At 36.5% G+C, this 25,923-nt stretch overlaps 1 protein-coding gene across 12 annotated transcripts in view; it reads left to right on the top strand.

Annotated features, from left to right (window-relative positions):
• CNTN6 (contactin 6) overlaps positions 1-25,923 on the top strand; it is a 229,013-nt gene that overhangs the window by 178,591 nt on the left and 24,499 nt on the right. For 11 of the 12 annotated variants that reach the window (XR_004595209.3, XM_034440535.3, XM_034440534.3 and 8 more), the window contains 6 exons: positions 2,329-2,456; positions 15,735-15,910; positions 17,609-17,726; positions 19,259-19,417; positions 19,501-19,650; positions 24,351-24,421. Coding sequence is in view for 11 of the 12 variants with exons in the window: in XM_034440535.3 (XP_034296426.2) it covers positions 2,329-2,456; positions 15,735-15,910; positions 17,609-17,726; positions 19,259-19,417; positions 19,501-19,650; positions 24,351-24,421 (802 nt within the window). In the remaining variant the exon portion in view is untranslated. The remainder of the gene's footprint in view (positions 1-2,328; positions 2,457-15,734; positions 15,911-17,608; positions 17,727-19,258; positions 19,418-19,500; positions 19,651-24,350; positions 24,422-25,923) is intronic. The other variant, XM_060684313.2, reaches the window with a different exon arrangement.

Here is a 25,923-nt window from a genome sequence, read left to right as displayed (position 1 = left end):
AATAGAAAGAACAAAAAGAGAAGAATCACATCTCCCTTTGGAGATTTGAATTTCAGCCAAAAACCCAGGAATAATCTAAGTAATGTATGATAAGTGGCCAGAAAAACATGTGGGTTTTTTTTGGAGGGGAGGGGGGTGTTGGTAAATCCTTAGCTGATATGATTGAAATATTTAGTGCTTGTAAAATTTTGTTTCATCTTCTAGTCTATCTCATTCTTCAATAACTATGATGTTGTAATTGTTTCCATTCTTTTTTCTCTGTGCTGCTTTCTCTGAGTTATGGGTGAAAAACAACTAATATTCTACATTCTTGCATGAAACCAAAGCACATTTTAGGCAGAATAGACAACTGAAGCTGCCTGATGATCCTAAAGGCAAAGGAGACAGAAGAAAGGAAGGAGGAAGAGGTGGAGGAGGAGAAGAAAAAGGAGGAGGAGGAGGACATTTTTTAATGTTAGAAGGTGGTACAATCAGGAGAAAAGATGGACTTGGACTCTTGTTAAAAAATAGCAATAGCAATAGCGCTTACACTTATATACCGATTTACAGTGCTTTACAGCCCTCTCTAAGCGGTTTACAGAGTCAACATATTGCCCCCAACAATCTGGGTCCTCATTTTTACCCAACCTTGAGTTAAGTCAACCTTGAGCCTGGTGAGACCCAAACTGCTAAATTGCTGGCAGCCAGTGGTCAGCAGAAGTAGCCTGCAGTACTGCACTCTAACCACTGTGTCACTGCCCCTCTTATCAGATAGTAGAGGCTCCAGGTCGCCCATAGTAGGACCATCTCATGTTGTTATCAGATCCTACATTCCTGTAATAAAAATTTAGTTATAATTTACACTGTTTTTGTAAGTCCTATATATCATTTCCAGACCTATAATTTATAATCTTGAGGCTTTCTGATACCTTTGGAATACTGTAGATGTACAGTATATGCCACTATAAAGTACTTTGTGGCATCTATCTGCAATCATTTTGGTTCCTAATTTAATTTGCATTTTCTCCATAAATCAATATCTATCTATCTATCTATCTATCTATCTATCTATCTATCTATCTATCTATCTATCTATCATCTATCATCTATCATCTATCTATCTACCATGTTTCCTCGAAAATAAAACCCTGTCTTATATTTTTTTGAACCCTGAAATAAGCGTTTAGCCTTATTGCCTTGCGTTCAAAAGCCCAATTGGGTTTATTATCAGGGGATGTCTTATTTTGGAGAAAACAGGGTATCTATCTATCTATCTATCTATCTGTCTATCTATCTATCTATCTATCTATCTATCTACTTACCTACCTACCTACCTACCTACCTACCTACCTATCTACCTATCATCTATCTATCTAATAAATAAATAAATAAATATACTTTATTGTCATTGTATGTGTATACACAGTATACCCATACAACGAAATTCACATAACACGCAAAGACCAGGCCCAACACACATAACAATCCCCAAACACCCCCCAACCCCCCCACCACAAATTCCCTGTGCCTGAACCACCCAAATATCCACACCACAGACCAAGTAATCTCTTTCTCTCTCTCTCTCATCCATCCTCCCCCTCCCCCCTCCATCTATATATCTTTTCTTGGTGTATTGTGTTTTAGATAGTGCTCCCTTTGCAAAACTCATTTAAATTTTATTATTATTTTTAGCAATTTTTTTCAGTTTTGTGATATCACATTCAGAAAAAATGAAAGTTATAAAATGATAACCTTTGCTTGCCCCGATGTAATCATTTAATCCATGTTTGTCTTCTTCAACTGCTATTACCAATAATAAGCGGCCTTAACCTGGTTATTTATAACTGTGTGACATATTAACCTTCCTATAATAATCAGCTTAAATTCATTTCATTGTTTGACTGTTAGGACTAGATGTGGCGATCTCAATGAGGAATAATAAATGCTGAAAAAATGCATCTTCTCATACTTCTTACTATAATCAGCTCACTATCTGAGACTGAAAACATATTTTACTCCCTGAAGAAACACACCCAGCTTAGACCTCATATTGTGGATTTATTTCCTCCTCTGCAGGAATAAATTGACCAGAGAAAGAGGCAGACTAGTTATAAAGACAGAAAATTAGTACATTCTACTGTGTCTAATCTGTATCTAATGTAATGATCAATGATACATTGAAGTGAAAATTTGGCTGAAATGTGCTCAGTGTGCTGTAATCAACAACAGCTATGATTAATGTCCAAATATTATAAATAACATATCACAGTTATTGGTGTTAGTCTTCTGTATAATATATTAATAACTGGTTTGCATGGTTTTGTTTATTTTTTAATCCTCCCTCTTCAGAATCTTTATCTTAGAAGATAACAGTCTGAAGATATATAATATTACCAAATCTGATGCAGGTGTATACAGCTGCATAGCAATGAATCAATTTGGAGTTGCGAGAAATTCAGGAAACCTGATTGTGAAAGGTACTTTCTTGTCTTTATTGGTATTATATGCATATTGAAATCCACATACATATTTGGTCAACCATGCTGAGATGTCAGAGACTATAGTATTCTGGGAATGTGGTTTGAAATTTATTTTCTTGGGGGAACAAGTTTGCTGAAACGCCTGTGACAAACCAGAGGGATCCTTGCCAAGATACATGCAATACCTGCGGTTTGATACCATTCTTAGAGACAAACATCAGGTTCAAACTTAGTATCTAAGCTTCAGACTGAATAATGAAATATTTCTGTTTCGCAAACTAAACTCTAAAGGACAGAAAGATGAGGAGACATCTGAATCCTTGTTTAGTCTCAGAAATTAAAACTGTATAAATGTTTATTTCTGAAGCTCCAGGGTTTTGAGGCACATATATCAATTTTTTAACCTGTCTAGAATATAACCAGGAATATTTTACCTGATCAAAGTGAGAAAAGTAATTTATTTGAAGATAATTTTATTAAAATTTATTATTTTAGTGGTCCAGGGAGAAATAAAGCTTAATGCATTGTCTTGGACAAAAAAACATACATCTTTTAGGCAAAAGTAAGTGAAGGAACCATTGGCATATTCTGTGCAATATGTTGAACCAAATGACCTAAAATAATGCTTGGGAATCCTTTATTTAGCAGTGTAGGAATCTTATCAGTCATGTATGTCAGCAGTCCCCAACCTTTCTGGCTTGGTGGCCTGGCTGGAGTGGGGGGGGAGAGACAGTAACCGGGCTCTGTGAGCAGCACACTGATGCATGCACCCACAGCTCCACTAATGCGAATGGTGGGCCAGTGCACACACGCACATGCATGCAGCTCAGCTGCAAGTGGAGCTACCTGCTTGTGCACACTGGTCCAGCCTGTCGCTCAGGTGGCCCATTCTGAATAGGCCACAGCCAGTAATGGGCCATGGCCCATGGATTGGGGACCCTGATGTAAGATTCACAAGGCACTGAGTGTTTGATTAGGAGATGGAGAAAGGAACAAATATCCATAGATCCTTCTGTGGTCATGCATTGTCTTTTCACACCTCCTTCCTGCTCCATTTCTTCCTGACTTTACCAAAACTTCTGGTTTTCTGAAAGCTCTTATTTATACAATGATCATCAACCATAGAGTCTGCTTAGAGTAGTTCACTAGCTCAAAAATTGAGTGTCTTTTGAAAAGATTGTTTGGGTTTTGAAGTAAAAGACGTGACCAATGAAAAGGAAGTTACCTGTCAGTTCATTTAGCATTTTGCATTGTGGTAATTCAATGGTCTCTGGGACTACTAGAAATAATCCTTTCCCTCCCCCTTCCCCTGAAAAAAAAATCAGCATTAATTGCAAAGCTATGGTGGTCTTGGCCTGGCAGAAACCCTGGGAATAGACATTTCTTGGAGGAATAAATGGAGAAAGAGCCCTGAATGAGAGGGGAGGGAATCTGAAATCCACTATGAGAAACTATGAATGGAGTAATAGAATAGAATAGATTTTTTTATTGGCCAAATGTGTTTGGACACACAAGGAATTTGTCTTGGTGCATATGCTCTCAGTGTACATAAAAGAAAAGATATGTTCATCAAGAATCATAAGGTACAACACTTAATGATAGTCATAGGTTACAAATAAGCAATCAGGAAAGTTGACTGGAGTGGGTTAGATACTTGTCATGTGGTTAAGAGATATATGTTTAGAGTCAGCTGAAATGCTTGTACAAAGTTGATTTGTATGTGTTTGAGTTCTCATGAGTGTACTTGCAATATTCTAAACCCCCCTCCCCCATATATCAAGCTAGATCTGTTTCAATAGTCCCATAAGACTATTGAAAATCACTTGTCTTTGCAAGTTATCAATGGATATTTTCTTCTTTTACGTCCTCCAATGGGCAGTTCTAGAAGTCACATATAATAAAACACCAGCTCCTCAAAGAATTTGGCCATGTGAACTGAAACTGATAGAATATGTTATCTTAAAATGTAAATTTACATAAAAAACAGGAAAGGCTATTAATCCCTTTACTACACAAAAAACCTGGCTGCCTGGATGAATATTTTATCTCTTATCTTCTGCCTGGTTAAAAACACAAAGTTGACATATTCACTTGCAAATTTTTATTATCTAGCAACACATGTTTGTAGCAGTACAATATCCTTCAAATGATGCCTGTAGAAGAGATAGAGGGCATTGTATGCTGACATTTTATTAGTTATTAGATGCTATATTTAATAACTAATTGTTTTTATTTGCATGAATTCTGGCTTGTGACCCTAATAAAGTATGTTTGTGTGGGTATATATGTGTGTGTGTTGTTTTAGTAATTGTACACTGAGTTGGACTTATAGATTGGGACAAGGGTGGAAGGTTGGGCTAAGTGATGGTGGAGATATGGATGGAGATCATATATCCATGTTGACAAGCAAGGAGAGCACAACGATGATGAATTCCATCAGTAGTCTGGTGAGAAGCAATTGAGTAATGACAAATATGTCTTTCCTTTTTGATGCATGTTGAACTTTGTATTTTATTTGTTGTTTGTCATATTTAAGAACCACCCATCTCCTTCAAATATTATTTTAAATGTTCATGTAAGGGTTCAGAATGTAGTGCAGAATTAAAGAAGACTTAAGTAATTAGGTAATTATTTTATTTTAAAATGAAAATAATATTTTTATATTTATATTGTTTACTTATAAACAACAACATAAATTAACAGCTGACAGTCAGCTTTCATTCCCACTGTATCAGGCTCCAAGTAACGCACCCATTACAAATCGAACTCCGAGGCATTGCTTTTCCTCAAAGAACAAATTTATTTAGATACACCATCTTGGCGCTACTGGTGAAAAGCCAGTACTAAAGCTCCCGGGCTTTTCATCCTAATATAAGTTTCAGTTTCTCAAGTTTCCAAAACAATCTGTCACATTGTCCAGCCAAGATGAAAGCTGGTTGCTTGGCAACTTCTCTCCTCCTCCTCCAGTTAGTGAGCCACTGGAATGTGCATGACTCATCAGCTAGTTATGCAGTGGTGACTGAAGGCTCCATCCTCCACCAGCTCAAAACTGTCAAACTGAATTAACATTAGAACATCTCAGGATACAAAGAATTCCACACCCAAATAAAATTCAGGCTTGCTGTACTGGGGCTTTCAGGAAGCAGTTAATGGCACATAATCTACAGAAATGTTTCTCAACCAGCTTCAAGTTGAAGTTGTGTGAACTTTAACTTCTGCTATTCCTCAATCATCATTCAAATCCACGTTTCTTCAAGTTGCCAAGGTTGAGAAACTCTGATCTAGAAAGTTTGTTAGTACAATACCTGTAATAATAAACAGATAATCAAGTTTGCCATCCTTTACCAAAACACAAGTAAAGTAAAATCCATCTTGGACCAGCTGTCTTTCATTCAAATAACTTGGCTCAAAGCTCCAGAAATTATATAGTTCCCACCGACATCATAACTGAAGGCAATTATTCATCTGCAAAAATTTTCTTTCTCCTTTCAGTGGAGAGATGGATGAGAACATCACCTGGGCCTCCAGGGTCCTGAGGTTCTCTCCTCAATCTTCACATCTGTGCTGATATAGTTGTCATCACTCTTGGCAGCATCATTTTAACTGACAAGGATTAACAGGAAAGGATAATTGTCAATGGACTTAATAAATTCCCCAATAATGAAACAGACCTTAGCATAATTATTTGGTCGAGCAGCTGCCTCCTCAAAATGTACAATAAGAGCATTATGCAGACAGCAGGGAAATGTAATCTGACACTTACAAGTCCCAAAAAGAATAAAACTTACAGACTTCCATTGTAGTTGCGAAAGAACGGGTCTAATCTGTCTTCTTCAGCAACACAGTTATCCAAGCAATGAATCAGAATACGACATCAGAATTTTATCTGTATTTTACAAACTTCCACGGCATGAAAACTCCCTTCCAGAGAAATGGGGACTATACTAATATTTGTTTTGAAAGTGAACTGCAACTAGAAATTGACCTTATTACATCTATGCATTTCCCATGGAGGAAAATGTCTTCCATTAGCATTACATGAGTCTGCTTAAAAAGGACTCAAAAGATTCCAAAAAGGGAACACAATCACAGCCACATAATCTAGTATTTTCTGGATAAGCAACCTGTTCATAGTAAGGAATCCATCAAAGAAATTACATATTTGCATAATCACTGGCTATTAAATTTCATATGATGCAATTAACCAATAGGTGGAATCATAACATGCTGTCCAATATTCACTAATTATGAATATTCATTAATTATGAAGTTAGAAATGGTTCCTAGCATGTGAAATAGAATGAAAAGTCAACTCAACTGACAACTTTCTCTACAACTTTTGTTTGATAAAAATCACTACTTTTTTTTTCAATCGGAATCTCCTTGTATTTTTCAGAGGAAACAGCTAGGAAGTTGCAAATTATATCATGATTATTGGAGAAATATTACCGAAGCAGAAAAAAAGAACATTATTGGAAAGTACAGTCTTTCCTTCAGATTGCAGAAAAGGACATCAAATTAAATCCAGACAAAATGAATCTCAAACTGAGACAGGTGGCATACACAGGACATATATTGTCAGCTGAATAATAAAATCTGATTTAGAAAGGCAGAGCTAATTTGGAACCACAGGACAGCACCAAAGGATATTTACCCTAGTATGCATGACTTGCTTCCTGACTAAATTCTACCAATATATGGCAGTCATAAAAGCTAGAACCAAAACAGTAACAACAACAGAATTGACACCATAGAGTGAAACTGGACAGATCACCACAGGAAAATTTTTTTTCCAGAAATGAAACCAATGTCCTAACCCAAAATATTGTCAGGAGCCCTCAGACATTTTCAGGAATCACTCTCAGGTATGGTGAATTCTTCATAGAAATGTCTATAAAAAACAGAAAAATTAAAGGCAAGGATGAGAAAAAAGTTAGTAGCTGTGGTATTTTGAATACATGAATCTTTTTGATCCCAAACTACTGAAAAACATTGTGAAAGCTTCTTTTTTTTTTTTTAATTTGATTTATATGCCGCCCTTCTCCGGAGACTCAGGGCGGCTTACAATGAGCTAAGCAATAGCCTTCATTCTTTTGTATATTTATACAAAGTCAGCTTATTGCCCCCACAACTGGGTCCTCAATTTACCTACCTTAGAAAGGATGGAAGGCTGAGTCAACCTTGAGCCTTGGCGAGATTCGAACCTGCAGTAATTGCAGGCACCTGTTCTTAATAACAGGGTGCTTTAGACCACTGTACTATCAAGACTCCTTTTTAAGAGTATATTAGTTGTTGGTATGAATGTTGCTATTAAACATTCTAACTGAAGATCAGATACAGTCCAGGAAAAACTCTACAAATAGAAAAGAATATCTTACTACCCAACTATGATGTTAGTTGGATAATGAAGTATCAGCAAGCAAGCAACCAAGACCAGACAGTATCAAGAACTCCACAATATACAACACACAGAGATAGACAGTTCTGTCTATCAGATGAAGAAACTATCCAGGGTGATCAGGACATCTGAGTCAATCAACATGATGTATCCTATCAGTTACATCTCACTTTTTATAGGCTTGTCTTGCTCTCTCCATTCTTTCTAAAGTTTTATAACTTTGTTTAATGTTTCTTCATTTAAACAGATATTTTACTGATGGCATCTATACAATGTAATCTTCATGGGCCTCATTTCTAGTACTTCCAAGCATTCTAAGTATAACTGAATTTTCCAATGATTTTTATCATTTGACATGACCATGACCCATTCCATGGTTGAAGAATATCAATCATATACAATTCCTTATTGGAACTATTCCTTGCATTTTTTTTAAATTTGCTTCTGATCATTCAAAATGTTCCTACTTCTTTCTGTTATTATCCCTTTGTATTCCGTATGTGGTACCAGTTTCTTTATTAGGAAAAAAAATCCTAATAATGTTTTTGGGATGTCTTTCTCCTATTTCTTTGAAAACTCCTTCCAGTAATTTTATCTTTTCTAGCTTAATGTTGAAATTCTGTATTCACCACCTTCATTTTTGTTAACCATGGCGTTAGCTTTCTTTCTCTGTCCAGCAATTTGGAGAGTGTCTTCTGGCAACCATTTGCTTCTCTTTCTTTTATAAGAACATGTTTCTTTGCTATTTCACTGAAAATGTTTTTCATTTCTTCTCCTAGTCCATCTGATTCCTTTTCCATAAAGTTAAGTAAGTGGAATCTGTTCTTCATTTTGACTGCATATAGAGTTGAAATTTTGTCAGTATCATTTTTCTGGATGCAATGTTCTTTTTGATATTGCAGAAAATAATTTTATTCTTTTATTTAAAAGACTTGTGTAGCTACCCTTTTGATACATCACAATTCTGGGCAATTCACAAAACCATAATAAAGCCCATCTGAATAATAAAACCAAAAGTAATAAAGAAGGGAGGGAGGGAGGGAGGGAGGGAGGGAGGGAGGAAGGAAGGAAGGAAGGAAGGAAGGAAGGAAGGAAGGAAGGAAGGAAGGAAGGAAGGAAGGAATCCTGGCACCCAAACCACCTATTAATTTACAATTGAAGTCACTATTTTGTCTCTTTATTGATTGAATGCATTTTTACTGCATATATTTGGAAAATTGTCATACCCAGAGATTCAAATATTTTTTTTGTAATTTACTGTTTTCAACTGATTTGGCAATTTTCTTAATTAATTGACTGCTTTTCTAATGTCATTCCCTTTTGAAGTTGACATTTCCATTTACCCTGTAAAGTCATCTAATTTCTAGTCCACTTGATCTCACTGACACCAAGAATGTCTATTTTGGTCCTTAGCATTTCTTTCTTGATGATGAACCAGCTAGAGTCGCTTAGGTGAGATGGGCAGTGTAAAAAAATTGATAAATAAAAATATATAAATTTTACCTAGCTTTCATAGCTGAATGTATATATCACATTCCAGGGTTTTGTTGTTGTTTTTCTTCTAGCATAGATAGTTACTCTTGTTAAGGGAAGATTCAGGCTCCCAAAATTCTCCTTTCTGCATCATTATTTCCAAGGCTACTCATATCATGAATTTGCAATTTCCCAGTAACTGGTTTGAGAACTTGTAGACTGGGTTCTTCTTTCTGCTACCGTTTTTGAACTTTCCTTCCTCCCCTTTGCCTTCCCCCACCCCCTTGCTAAACTGGGCAGGAGTATGACCAGCGTGTGATGCATCCAGGCCAGGAGTTTGACAGCCCTTTTCTAGAGCACTTCCATAAAACTTTGGTAATGCAGATCACTTAGTCTTTTTCCAGTCTCCCTTTTTATCCATGTTTTGGATCAGCATGAAAATGACTCCCAGTTAAAATAGCAAAACTGAAGAAAAAATAAAGTTGCCATGTGGAAGTAGAAACATATTTTCAGTTTAAAGAACTTTAGGATGGACATACATATTCTGGACAGGTATTTGTTTTTCCAGTTTCATTGCACGAAAGTTATACAGAAAATATTGTTGCATCATATAGGAGACCTCACATTTGCAGATGATGGATATGTGCCTGGATTGAAAAAGTCTATATGGAAATGTGTAATGCATTTTTGTGGCAGTCATCAATGAAAATATACTTATTAAATGGACCTTCTACAAGTCCATTGGATAAGATAAGCATAGATCTAATTACTTTTAAAGGAAAGCAGAATTTTACAAATATATTCCAACTTCTAGGGATTTAACAGATAACAGATTAACAGAGTTGGAAGGGACCTTATAGGTCACTTATATTTGATTTGATTTGATTTGATTTGATTTGATTTGATTTGATTTGTAGGATTTGATCACCTACAAAATACAGGAATTGGAACTATAATCCAAAACTAAAAATCCCCTTTTGCAAATATAAAATCCCTAACACATTATTTAGTAAAAACATTATTTTCTAGTACTCTGGTCAATCACAGGAGACAAGTGGATTGGAGGCCACTCCATTTGAAATTAAGATGCCTCTGTGACGATGAAGTTTAGCTTCAAAATGATCATCATGAATTGTTACCAAATCAATAGGCTGAATTGCTATCAAGAAATTATTCTTAAAGAGAAAGTACGTAATTATAAAGTTAGACATCTGTGCTCTCGAAGGAGAAAAAGCTGCTACAGCATGATGTATCGTAGTGTCTGCTGTAATATGTTACACCAGAGACCAATCCACAAGGAGTGGCATGAAGCCAAAGTTTTAATCAACGTGAAAAAGGTCAAGAATTAAAGCTGCTTAGATTGATTCTCTTCTAAAGAAATCAGCATATCTCAAGAACTTTGTGATACAGAATTTGAGGCAGAAATATGATACCTTCACACTTCATCACAGGTGTTTGCAGTTTTTAACCTTAGGTAGAAGAGGGTATGAAAAGTTTAGAATTGTAAATGATTACTGTAAATAGTTATAATAATTTCAATTTTACTAAAATAAATATATAAAAAACAGGAGGATTGTGATCAGTTGAAATAAGAACAGTTAGTTCTGAGATAGAATTTATGGAGAGAAGACTTATACCAGGATACATACAATGACCAACCTCTGAAGTAATTGAAGAATTTGCAATGAATAATATACCTTGCCCACTATAAACAAGAATTTCTTGCCTACACAGATTTTCACAATTACTTTTGTTTAAAAGACCTCTATGTGAATGTTCTAGTGCAGGGCTGTCAAACTCCCGGCCCGTGCGCTGGATGCATCATGTGCTGCCCATGCCCAAACCTGGTTTAGCAAAGGAAGAAAAAGTCCTGATACATCACGTGATACCGCCATGACAGCGTGAGTTTGACACCCCTGTTCTAATGCATACTCAGAAGATCACTTATTTATTTAATACATTAGTAGATTTATATTTACTTTGCGTTCACGAGCTGAAGGCAGTATGCACAGTGCTTGTTCTCCTATTCTTCCCCATAACAACATTTTTGTGCATAGGTTGGACTGAGATGACTGATCTTCCTTCCTTCCTTCCTTCCTTCCTTCCTTCCTTCCTTCCTTCCTTCCTTCCTTCCTTCCCTCCCTCCCTCCCTCCCTCCCTCCCTCCCTCTTTCTTTCTTTCTTTCTTTCTTTCTTTCTTTCTTTCTCTTTCTTTCTTTCCACCATGTTTTTATAAAATCAGTAATCCAATGTATTATCTTTCACTGTTATAAAAGCAGCATAACAATGAGAGAATAAATATACTGAAAAGAGGAGAAATGCTATAGTTTAATTAGCAATAACATAATTAACATTCTGCATGTATAACCAGGAACCAGATCATGCTATAGTTGGACTTATCAGAGCAATGTTTGTCTTTTATTATTATAGAAGTGCCCAGCCCCATTTTAATGCTTCCTTTAATCTATATATCTAAATGCTATACTTTTTTCAACATGTGTAGATTTATGTGTGAATATAGGCACATACAATATATACTACTGTATGTACAGACACGTGCCTGTATAAATAAACGAGAACCAAGTTTAATGTAGTATTTTGGGTACTGAACTAGAGGTGGAGAGACCAAGTTGTAGGCAAATCTCATTCATGGAAGCTCATGAATGATTTAGGGATAGTCATTATCTCAGTTCAATCTATTTTACAGTTCAATCTATCTTTTTTTTTAAAAAAATATTTTTTTTCTTTAAAAACAAAAACAAATGAAAAATTTCCATTTTACAACAGTTCCGTATCGGTGTATATCCATGGTTTATGTTTCCCCTCCCCCCTACATATTCACATATTTATTTTTGTGGTTCCCTCATTCCTCATATATTATATATATTACTCCTTACTTATTATACACACTATTATATCCATATGTTACTTTACATATATTATATATTTAATATCATTTTGTTGATGCTTCCTGATTTCTAAATCATCTCTGTTATGTGTTTTCTTGTTTGTTATTCCTGTCCTCTAACCATTTGTACCATTTTCCTCATATTAAGCAATATTCCATTTCATCTTTTCCTTTTATTTCTTTTCTCAATTTATCCATCTCCGCACAGTCCAAAATTTTCCTTATCACCTCTTCATCTTTTGGTATGACATTATTTTTCCAATTTTGTACATAGGTTATCCTAGCTGCAGTTATAATATGTAGAATGAGATATTCAGTTCAATCTATTTTACAGAGGCAGCAGGATATATGCTACTTGAGTTGTTGAATGAGAAGTGTGATATAAATTTAATAAAGCTGGAAGCATGGAAGCTGGAAAAGGAACATATATCTCATTCCGGTGTTTTGTCTTAGAGTATAATCAATTCTTCCCTTTAGAAAAATCTAACTTTTTATTCAACACATTAACACAATATCTTTTTTCTAAAAATTAGAACATTATTTTTTTTTCTATTTTACTTAATATAACAATTATCATTATATACTTTTCTTGCCTATTTTTTTTTCTTGAGATGTCGCTGGTTTGCCTGTTTCCATTCCAACCCACCCACCTACCTCCAAGCTGTAAAAACTAATTGCGGTTGAAATGAAGCTGCTGCTCACTAGTCTGTCTTTATTGGCATGCTTGAAATTCTGTACTGAATTGAGTTGAGTTGAGTTGAGTTGAATTGAAACAACCGCTAATAACTGATAATAACTAATAAAAATTAGTCCCAGCTAATAACATGAAGTGTTACTGCACATATGTACATACAGTACATTCTCATTGGGCTATTCCTTTTTGAAGTAAGCAATATCATACAAAGAATAGAAGGCATGACACACAAAAAAGAAAAGGAAATATAGCTAAATCTAGTTTACACCTGCACTACACATTTTAACTTTGCAAAGAATTCTTGTTTGCCCAATGGCCATACAGTCCTTCGTACACCGCAATTTGGTTTTTTAAAAACTATTCACTCCTTTCTTTCAGGTCTCCAGAACTTTCATCAACTCCACGCAACCGTAACTTCCTCGGTCTTCCCCTTCCATTCAATCCATTTATTCTTCCTTATATTTGTTTTGTGGTTTGATACTTATTTTATTTACGTGACCAAACTTCTGAAACATACTATCTTCCTACTGCTCACTCATGCCTGAATTCAATTCACATTCCTTAAGTACCCATTCATTCTTATACCTATTTTTTCCTGTATTCTTACAGATACTTTTTAGGTAAACCATTCCCACTGCATTGAAATTATGCTTATATTTCTTCCAACATACAGTATACAATTCTACTTCCACGTAACTACATGAACAGAAGTGTGTTCTTCTGTAAATAATGTAAATAGCATCATGCACACAGTAGAGATGGATCATAACTACTGTATGTATGGTGGTTCAATGATGTTTTTTTTTAATGTAATGAAAGCCTTAATTTGACCATTGAAGTTTTTATTAAACATCAAAATAATAACATAATATAACAATTACAATATTTTCAGAGAACATTTGTTTTGGTTCCCTTCTGGAGAATTTGGGCTGTTCAATTACAGGCCTCATTGCTTCTATACTGTATTCAACTGAAATGTCAGAATCTAATAAACAAATCTAATGTTTACTGCTGCTCATTGGGCTGTTTATCTTTAGTGATAGAAATCTCTATTATACTTCAGGTGCACTGAATACTTTGTCTATTCTTCTTTTTGGAAACAGGTTCTGCTCCATGATACATTCCTACAGATAGCAAACAAAGCAGATAGTTAATGAGAAAAAAGGAAGTTTTAAAGAAAGACTCATAAGACACAACAGCTTGAGTCAAATGAAGCAATCATTTCAGCATCACTCATAGAAATTGATTTGATCTGGTTAGACTGCTATATCCAGAGAGACAGATACCTTTTATTCTTCTAAGACTGCAAGAATGCATATTTCATGGAATGCACGGTTGAACTGCTTAACGTAGCATAGTAGAACAAAATAAAATAACAGTGTGTGGCATTTTCTGGATTCTGTTTTCCAGAATCCATTTCCATTTTCTTTGCAATGAAAGATACATAAAATGTTAATCGTAGACTTTTCTCCAGCTTCTTCGACCCTGTGCTTAAACAAGTGGCAGATACACTTGGCTGGAAATTCATATTCAGATCATGCAGCCTAACCTGTCAATCACCCTGGGCACTTAAAGAGGTAAAAAGAGATAAAGCAGGATTGTGATCTGAAAGATTAACCCTTAATCTTCATGAGATGAAACTCTGATAGGGAAAAAGAAAGAGACAGAGAAGCTAGATATATATTTTTAAAAGTGCATGTTACTTGCCTTCGTACAACTGATTTCAACCTAAATAGTCTCTTCAATTGAATTTTGGGTCACACAAGCAAGAAGAAATAGACAAATGTTTATTTTCCAAGTGTTGCATCTAGGGCCAGTCAAGGTGGGCAAAAGGATACTTATCCACTATCTTGTGAATATCTCAGGAGAATTTTGTGCCTGATTCAAAGTATCAATTGATTTTCAAAATCAGATTTTTCCCTCTATCTGAAGGAGGGGGGGAATCATCATGTTTCTTTTAACTAGCATCCTTAAAGAGCCTTGGTACTACAGTGGTTTAAAGCACCCTGTTATTAACACAGCTGCCTGCAATTTACTGCTGGTTCGAATCTCTCCAAGGCTCAAGGTTGACTCAGCCTTCCATCCTTTCTAAGGTAGGTTAAATGAGGACCCAGTTTGTGGGGGCAATAAGCTGACTTTGTATAAATATACAAAAGTATGAAGGCTATTGCTTAACACATTGTAAGCCGCCCTGAGTCTCCGGAGAAAGGCGGCATATAAATCAAATTAAAAAAAATAATAAAAAAAAATAAGTACTGATAGAATTGTGAATAAATACACAATTCATAAAAAAAAAATCAACAAACATTGCAAGTGGGGAACACTGGAGTCCTCTATTTATACTATTGTCCAGATTGATGGCCATTATATTGCTATGTCACAACATCCTTTTTGTTTTCCTACCAATCTACATAATTGGTACAGTATTTATCACTGTATCCAGGCTTCCTACTGCAATTTATTTACATGCATATGAATTACCATGACTGCATAATGCTTTCATCAACATACTCACTTAAACTGCTTATAACAAGGGAGTTGTTATCGCTACGTAATTTATCAAGCAATCATTGGAACAATAGTAAACAGGTGCAGGGATCAAACATGTGGTACATTCTCTTGTCTCCCAAGTAAACTAGAAGGTTGCTAATGAAGTGGCTGAGGATAATGATTTGGTTGAAGTGGTTGAAATGACCTTTACGTCTTTGAAAAAAGAACTTTGGGATCTTTGTAGTTATTCTTGAAATGCCTGGCATTTGTCAATTTCTTGTATGCTCAAGAAGGACTTTTTCTTGTCCCACAGAAAAAACTGTCATCGTTAACCCTCCTTGTGACATTGATGTTATCGTTGGAGAAAGTGTAGTTCTGCCTTGTCAAGTATCCAAAGACCCATCCATTGAGGTTGTTTTCTCATGGTCATTCAATGGAGATCTTATCGATTTTAAAAGAAGAATGACCCATTTTGAAAGAGCTGGAGGTGTAAGTTTCTTTTCATTGTTGTTTGTGTGCACATACTTTTGCTTTTGTATACCCATTTTAAAAAAATCTCATTTTGAAATCACATGATGATTAGTTTTTAATTTTTTTTTCTGTAGTAAACTACATACAGGGACATTTTTTTTATGTACGCTTGTATAATGTATGTATGTGTGTAACAGATGTATCATAGAAAGCTATCATCTGTGCAGTCAGCATCTAGTATTATGTTTTGCACTGCATAATTATTTGAAACTATTATCTGGCCTAAATTATAATAACAGAGTATTTCTAAAATTGTTAAGCTTTCTCTCTGTTTTGGATGCTTTAAGAAACTGAGCACTTAGAAAAGCACTTATTTTTTTCCATGACAAAGGCAAGGCATGACGATAGTAAACATAGTCTACTTCCCCCCCACCCACACCCACACTCTTTGATTTTCCTGCTGGAAATGAGATCTGCCTCCATCCTTTTGCCCTTCCCGAAAGGCCTTAAAACCTGATTCTGCTAGCTGGTCTGGAGCCCCAATGGTTCTATGCTAGGGGTAGCTGATGAGGTAAAGAGAAGATCCCCACCCGTGTTTTGCCCATCCTCTTGGGTTTTAGTCTCTTTTTTAGTATCTCTTAATTTTAATAAGGAGTGTGGTGGCTCAGTGGCTAAGATGCTGAGCTTGTCGATCAGAAGGTCGGCAGTTCAGCAGTTCAAATCCCTAGCACCACGTAATGGGGTGAGCTCTCATTACTTCTTCCAGCTTCTGCCAACCTAGCAGTTCGAAAGCACGTAAAAAATGCAAGTAGAAAAATAGGGACAACCTTTGGTGGGAAGGTAACAGAGCTCCGTGCGCCTTCGGCATTTAGTCATGCTGGTCACATCACCATGGAGACGTCTTGGGACAGTGCTGGCTCTTTGGCTTAGAAATGGAGATGAGCACCACCCCCTAGAGTTGGGAATGACTAGCACATATGTGCAGGGGAACCTTTACCTTTTAATTTTAATAATTTTGCATTAACTTTTTATCATTATGTAAGCCACCCAGAATCACTTCATGTAATAAAATGTAATAAAAAAGTAAATAAATGGAAGAAGTTGAGAACTCGCAAAGATTCAAAGAGATCTGTTATGACTTCTTTTAAAGAAGACATTGCCTCCAAACGTAGAGCTGAGACCTTATTTGTTAAAAATAGTTGCACATTTCTACTGGTATTATAGTTCTAGAAATTTCTAGCAGAGAGGCTGTGAGTGACTGCAGTAATCAATGAAATACTCAATCTAAGCAACACAGTTTTCTTTTCTACAATTAAAGAGGAGCTAACTCAATCCCACCATTAGGAATGGAGCACTTTCTTCTAAAAATGCTTGATAAAATCTTATTAAACTAGATGTGTGCTGGTAAGACAGCAAAATATACTTCATGGGCATGTTTCTTCTAAGTCATAAGTTTTAGTTTGGAGTCTGTTTCCAAAATCTACTCAATGGAAGCTTTATTGCTTTACGTAGCCACATCCATTTAGTTTTTGCTTTCATTTTTGGCATTATTTGTGGGAATTGTAATAAAAATGTCTGAATGAAAAAAAAAAGATGACACTATTGTATAATTCAATTTAAAAACTGCATCTTTATTAATATTTAGCACGTTATAAAAATATGCATGATGGGAAATGCATCGTGTGTGATTAATTGTTTGTGTTCTTTTTATTTAAGGATTCTGTAGGGGATCTTATGATAAGAAATATTCAGCTAAATCATGCTGGAAAATACATGTGCACTGTGCAAACATTGATGGACACTCTATCAGCATCAGCAGAAATAATTGTAAGAGGTAAGTCTATAAACTCTAAAAATTAAGCTAATTATATAGAAGTGCTTAATACCCTTAAATTTTAGAGAAGCTGATTAAATTAAATATGCATAACTAATGATCTGTAGCTCAGATATATGTCCAACTGTTATATATTCCCTTGAAATTAAAATTTGCTCTATAGGCAATTGACTGTTTTATATTGAAAATGTATGTTGCTCTAAAGGCTGACCTATAAATATTAAAGCCAAGAATTATTTAATCTTGAATCGTATAAAGGCTGCAATGGAAAGGGAAACTGGAATTTTATTTGGCTTAGATATAATTGTTTAGATATGATTGGGAAAGAAAGCCACTCCCAGGAGTACCAGTGAAGAAACAGGTATGAACATTGGTAGTGGCTGCATGGCAGATGGAATCTTGAACACTTAATTTGTCATGTTCCTACTGTAGGTTCAAATTACTTCACATATCCTGTAGACAGCAATTATAAGATAGGGAGCTACAGGATGCCATGTATTCTAGGACATATGATAATAGTTGGTTCATTCCGTATTAACTGGAAGTAGCAGAATGACTAGGAATGGAGATTTGGATTTTAGTGCTTATTTCATTTACAAAACCCATTGTTCGCTGGGGAATTCTGAAATCCATACAGCTTAAAGTTGACAAGGCCATGAAACACTGATATAATATGCTACTTTCATTCCCAAGACCATTGAAGGGATTTTATGGCTAAAAACAGAAGGGAATAATTTTGTGTGGTTGCCTAAGAAGTGGAGAGAAAAGTCCATTATGTAGCTTAGGCTGCATTATTTTGAGAGGGATGGGAAATTGCTAGCAAAGGAGACGGCTGAACTGCATCTCCCAGTCAGCATGACTTCTTTTTCAGATATGCCAAGTATGGTTTTTCCTCGGTATCAGGAAGGTTCTAAGCCTGGATCGAAAAGAATCTTTCCAAATCAAATCTATTTTATGTAGGTACTTATGTGAGATATTTTAGCCTTTAGGGTACACACTACTTGGTTGAAGGGAATTTCCCATGTTTATTTCGAACAATCCCCTTTAATCAGGTGCATTAGTACCAAGTTCACCAGTAAACCCTAAACCGCAAAGAACTTCAAACAATTCTGCTAAAAATAATATGGATGTCAAGGCTCCGACTAATGAACCCAAGCAAATCAGAACTCTGAGACTAGGACCCTTCTCAAATGTCTTCTTTATTGAGTACATCATATCGGCACAGCTTCAGAGGAAAACCAATTCTAAATCTTTCCCACTGTTTCAGTGTAATTAAACTAGGAAATAACCCCATCCCCAAGTATCATAGGTCACACTGGCCAATTGGGTTAATTGGTGGGCTCTCCAGGCACTCCTTCCCCGACCTTATTCATTGCCAATAGAGATGACCTTGATTTTCACGAGAAAGCTCTCTGTTGTGTCTAGTAAGGCATTCTAATCTCCTTCCCCCTCTGTGTGGCAACTGAGGAACAGAAAAATGGCTGCTACCAGGTTTGGTTCAAAGTTGACAATGAATCTTTTGTTTTAACAAGGCATTCCTGGCCCACCAAAAGAGGTTACTATTGAATACGTATCTAGTACAACTGCAGTGCTGAATTGGAAATCAGGAGCAGAAAACAACAGTCCTGTCCATACCTACACAGTTCAGACAAGGACCCCTTTTTCAGTTGGATGGCAAGCTGTTTTAACAGGTACACATTTCTGAATTACATTCATGCTGTTTTTAAAAATTGTCTCTCTCTAACCCTTTTATTTTTGTTTTGTTTTTCTTAAGTTCCTGAAGTCATTAATGGAAAGACCCGCACAGCTACAGTGGTTGATCTAAATCCCTGGGTTGAATATGAGTTTCGAGTTGTAGCTGCCAACAATATTGGAATTGGGGAACCAAGTACACCATCGGAGCTACTAAGAACTAAAGCATCTAGTAAGCTACTTAAAATATTAGTGACAGGTTTAAGAGCTCTTAAAATACAGTTTCACTCATCATAATATTACATCATAATGGTTTACCTTTCAGTAACCTTCAAAGCACAATAAAGGATTTAGAGGGTTATTTGTCTTTAATTATTTATATTTCTCTGTTCCCCTTTTCAGCTAAATATTGGCATCTAGACTATTTCACATTAATTTAAGGCTAATAATTGCAATATGAAACCTTCCGTAATGGAAGACAAAATTCAGGACAGTGGAGAGGCTGTCCATGATGTCACAATGTTCTCCTTCTCTTTTGATCCCTTACTACATATTGGAGGGGGGGTGATGAAGACACTATCTGTCTTCAATAAAACATTTTTTTAAAGGCCTATTTCAGGGGTGAAATCCAGCAGGTGCTGACAGGTTCTGGAGAACCAGTAGCGGAAATTTTGAGCAGTTCAGAGAACCGGCAAATACCACCTCTGGCTGGCCCCAGAGTGAAGTGGGAATGGAGATTTTGTAGTATCCTTCCTCTGCCACACCCACCAAGTCACACCACGCCCAGCAAGCCACACCCACAGAACAGGTAGTAAAAAAAATTGAATTTCACCACTGGCCTATTTACCTGGATTTACGCCGTACTGAACTCCCTTAAACTTACTTTTGAATAGATATATAGAAGGGTAGGGTAGGGTAGGGTAGGGTAGGGTAGGGTAGGGTAGGGTAGGGTAGGGTAGGGTAGGGAAGGGAAGGGAAAGGAAAGGAAAGGAAAGGAAAGGAAAGGAAAGGAAAGGAAAGGAAAGGAAAGGAAAGGAAAGGAAAGGAAAGGAAAGGAAAGGAAAGGAAAGGAAATTTTATTACATATTAATTAGCATATTTATACTATTATATATACAATTTATAGTATTAGCATCATTACCTAACACTAACTTGCAGGCAACTATCTGAATGCAAACAGTGCTATGCATTCCCTAATGTATTTTCACATATACATTTGTGTGTGTGTATGTCAACACTTTTTTTTCACTTGCAAATCCATAAATATTTGCAGGCTCCAGCTGCTTTCATTCAAACAGCAAAGGCAGCATGATGCAATCATGCCACAAGCTCTGTGCTTTTAGGATATATAGCAATGCACACACAAAAGCTTGATTCTAATGGCTTGATTCTAATGGCTAAGGCTTGATTCTAATGGCTGTTTGTAGCTGCTTTCATCAGACTAACTGGTTTAATGGCCCCAGTGGATGCTGCTATGTAGATACATTGATTAAAAAAAAAACTGGTATCACAGTTCAAAGCAAAATGCATATATTCATTCCAGTTCTTTTAATTTTTTCCAGATTAACAGCAAAAGCTACATCATTTTCTTTTTCTAATTTTATATCAGAATATATAAACACACACATGCAAGCATGGATATGTATATGTACCACTGGAGTTGGCTACTAGATTGATAGCAAACCCACTTTCCCCCTCACTCCCTCATTCCACCCGCACCCCACAATATTCTTCATGACACCACCCATGGATCTATTTAAGCAACATGCCATATTCTTCAGAAATGTGAAATACTTAAAAGTTGACTGACCAATGTGTTAATCAATTCAAGCAAATATTCCAATGATATGACCAATTCAGGAAAATGTTCAACCCTTACGCCTGCTGTTGGGAAGAGCTAGTGCCCCAGTCTTTGATTGCTTCTACTGCTTGATGCAGTGCTGGTCTCTAATAAAGCATGCCTTGACTTAATAAGGAATAGGGGGAGGAGACTTGATATGCAATACTGAAACTTGCTTGGTAATGGAATGTGTCCATTTGGATTTGAGTGCGGCACCAGCTGCAACTCCTGAACAAGTGGCAATTATCACTTAAGAAACTGATAAACCTGCTTTTCATTCCACTGTACTCCAGAAACTCCTCCCATTCCATGTCACCCAGCACTGGTCTTTGGAAAATATTTGATGCTCCAGAGCTCACACTATAGAAAGAAGGCAACCCATTCTACGCCTCGGCATCCTTAGGCTGCGTGAGACCTAAGAGGATGCTATTTTTGGAGTGTTGTCACTTTGAACATTCATTCATTCATTCATTCATTCATTCATTCATTCATTCATCCATCCATCCATCCATCCATCCATCCATTCATTCATTCATTCATTCATATTTAAGAAAATGCGTATGACCACCTATTCACTGTCAGTGACTCTGGATGGCTTGCAAAACTATGGTGCCAGCTTCTGGTAGGAAGCCCTACAACGTATGGATGCCACTTCTCCTGTCCACCTGTAGGGAAGCTGAGTTGAGAGCTCTGGAGCTCATATTAGGGAAAGAGGACAGGTCATTCCTCAACATCCTTAGGCCATGATGTGGCTCTATCCCAGAAGCAGGCAGCATTTTTGGAGTGGCTGCAATGAGAGGGCAAGAGGTGGAGCAACCTCCCCTCTTTTCACCAATATCAGCTCTGGAGCTCCCCAGATCTTCCAAAAGTGAGTATGCATATGGTGACTAGACTTGGGCTTGGGAGAAGAGGATATAGGGCCTGGTGGTGTGGAAAGCAAAGCTTGTGAAGACTCCAAGGGGTGGGAACTGGAGCACAGATTGCTCAGGAGGCCTTAGGGAGGTGGACATGGGTCTGCACTAGGTCTTTCAGGTCTTCCCATGAGTTCCATGTGGTCTGCTTAACAACTTGTATAATCACATAATGACTGCATTGGAGAGAACAGAGGTGAGCAAGACAATCACATGGTTGCCTTGCTTAACAACACTCGCCACTTTTGGCCATAATGGGCAGGCTCCATTACAGTGCTGAATCAAGGATAACCTGTATGAAAGATAATGAAATAGAGTAGCACCTTTCATTTACTGTGCAGTACTTGAGATTTGGATTAATCCTACCCACTTTAGCAATATAAACTGTTCCAAAAACAATATGGAATCAATTGTGTTTTGTAGCTCTTTACTAGATGGTGACATTGCTAATTAATGTCATCTTCAGAGAAACAGGTGCAACAAATGGTAATAAAAGGGGAAATGGAGTGTCCATTTGAAACCTGATCACAAATTGATACTTTTTCTACAAGCAAATGAGCTATTACCCATTTTATTAAAATGGAAGAAAGAATTAATTGTGCAGTTATCTGAAAATTTTCATCTTATTCTCAGCTATGACCAGTTGAAGCTTTGTTGAGCAGTGGTATTAATTTCTTTCCTATGCAAATACAGTAAATACAAGCCTAAATGAGCATGAACTAATTCATTGGACAGTTGGATGTTAGCTATGCTTGGCTTAAAAAGTCTCATTTTAATCCTTCATTTTAGTTAATCATCCCATTGACTTTTCCTATGTTGGGTAACTCCTAAGCAATTCACTCAAAATTTGATGACCCATTTCCATCCAAAAATAAGATATAAACTTAGTTTTATGAATACAGTCTACCCCGCAGGAAAAGAAATCACAAATTTGTCAAAAATGAAAAGGTTATGTTTCTTGGCTATCCTGTAGATCAGAAGTGTCAAACTCAATTTCATTGATGGCTGCATCAGGGTTGTGTTTGACCTCAGAAGGCTGGGGTGGGTGTGGCCAGGGTGGGCATGGCCAGCTCAACATCACTCATGTTGCAGGTGCCTGTTGTGACCTGAGCACTCTGCTAGCAAAAATGGACTCCCGAGCTCCATATTTGGCTGTGACGGCCTCCTGCAACTCTCTGCCAGCAAAAACAGAGCTTGGGGGGGTGGGGGAGGCCTGCCTGCGGTCCTAGCATGCTCTGTTTTCAGCTGTGATGGCCTCCTGCAACTCTCTGCCAGTGAAAATGGAGCTTGGGCAGGCTGCCTGCGGCCCTCGCATGTTCTGTTTTTGGCTGCAATGGCCTCCTGCAACCCTCTGCCAGTGAAAACAGAACTCAGGCAGCCCTCCATTCATTTAGCAACTGTTTGAAATTTACAACAGCAGCAAAAAAAGTGTCTTACAACCAGTCCTCATATTTGCGACCATTGTAGGATCCCCAATGTCGCAGGATCAAAATTCAGGCACTTAGCCACTGTCATCTTGCAGCATCATTTGATCACCATTTGCAATCTTCCCAGCTGGCTTCTGACAAGCAAAGTCAACATGGAAAGCCAAATTGGCTTGGTTCACTTAATTGCAACAATTCACTTAACAACCATAGCAAAAAATGATAATGAAATTGTAAACACTCATTTAATAATCTCCTTACCTAGCAATGGAATTTCTGGTCCCAATTGTCATAAATCGAGAAATACCTATATAGGATTGCAGACTATACAGAAGTCACTTATGAATGTCTATTGCTTCAGATTGATTTCAGAGAGATGATCTATGACAGAGAAATTAGTTATATCACAGTGACAGCTGGCTGTATTTTCTAGGAACAGCTATCCCAATATGTTTCAAAACCAAGCTGCAAATCTCCATGGAGCTAGGCTATCAGCATAATCCCCTTCTCAGTCTCAATGGACAATTTCTCCATGTTATTTGTAGATACAGTCATGGTTACTTCAAATAACAACATATTGGGCCCAGAAAGTATTCCGTATTTTATTATTCTTTTCCCATAGCTAGCTATGGTGATGTGACTATGTGACTTTGAATTTCAAATTATCTTCTTTACACAGAGCCATGCATGCATATGGCAGATTTTATACATATATATATAAATGTCTGTTGTGTATGTGTGTTTTTCTCTCTGTTAGTTCCCACAGTGGCACCCACAAATGTGAGCGGAGGTGGAGGAAGCCGATCTGAACTTGTCATCACGTGGGAGGTAATTTGTAAATCAATCTCAGGTCTTCAAGATAATGAGTGGAACATATAAGACAGCTCTAACAAAGTCACTTTGTTGTGTTATTGTTAGCAATTTAGAGAAGTAAACTGAGAAAAATGTTGTAAAGATATTTGGAAGTCATCTATAGCCCTCTTATCATTACTATGCAGAAGATAGCTTAACATTCCAGTCTAAGTGTTTAATGCATGAAACACTTTAGTTGCTTCTTGGTCCTTCCACCCTTGTTATTTTGGAATATAAGGCTGGTAATTTGTATCTTGTCATACATTAAAAAAAAAAAAAAGATAAGGCCTTTCAATATCAAGTATCATTATATGAATGCTTAGATGGCAAATAGATGATTCATGCATAAGACTTCAACCTAGGTTAATTTGCTAATAAGTTCCAATGAAATCAACATTTATTTCTAGCCATCTGTGACTTTAGAGAATTGTAAAGAAACATGCCAGCAAGGATAACCCAAGGTAACCCCCAAAAAATATTATGTATTCTGGATCTGAACTTGCTGCTCAAAGTTGATTTCTTTTGAACTGTCCCATCAGTGTCTCATTAGAGGAGCTGAAAGGCCAGGTTGGGGTTAGATCATTCTGATGAACGTCTATTTATGTTATCCCTAGAGTTAACATCAAACTGATGGCACCTAATCAATCACAATCAAATAAACATATTACAGTGCCATTGATCTTTCAATTTTGGTCTTCCTGGATGAAGCAGCTAGGAATTACATTCTAAGCAATACTTTGGGACCAACAGTTCCTTGTTCTCCTCCCCCCCCCACATATAATTAAATGTGTAATTATGAGCAACAACAATTGAAATATCCACATATTATTTTCTCTTTTACTTTAAGCTTCATTCTTTTATTTGATTTTACCCCTGGGTTAAGTATACTTCTTAGGGTAAGGATCTGATGTTTTGCAGGATGGATAACAATATAAACATAGAAATAAGAGTGAAAAATAATGTTGATTGGACAAGAACCAATACACTGAGAATGAATTTTAGTAAGAGGAAAGTACTATGGATTTTGAGCTGATGAATTTAGGAATAACCTAAGTTTTACATAAAATATTACACACACACACACACACACACACACACACATATATGTATGTATATGTATATATATATGTATATATATATATGTATATATATATATATATATATATATGTATATGTATATGTATATATATATATATATATATATATATATATATATATATATATATATATATATATATATATACACACACATACATACACACATACATACATACATACATACATGAGCTGGAGCTACAAAAAAACCTTGGCTACGTAGGGAAAACCTGGCTAGAAGAAAAACATATATATAATATTGTATATATTCCATCCATCCACTCCCATTTTTTAAGTCTAAAACAGTGGGTCTCAACCTTCCTAATGCCGCGACCCTTTAATACAGTTCCTCATGTTGTGGTGACCCCCAACCATAAAATTAT

The sequence above is a fragment of the Pantherophis guttatus genome, chromosome 2 (genome assembly GCF_059756535.1).
Source record: "Pantherophis guttatus breed Tessera chromosome 2, ASM5975653v1, whole genome shotgun sequence".
Taxonomy (NCBI): Eukaryota; Metazoa; Chordata; class Lepidosauria; order Squamata; family Colubridae; genus Pantherophis; species Pantherophis guttatus.
The sequence above is the reverse complement of the archived record's forward strand: the minus strand, read 5'-3'. Positions and strand labels throughout refer to the sequence as shown.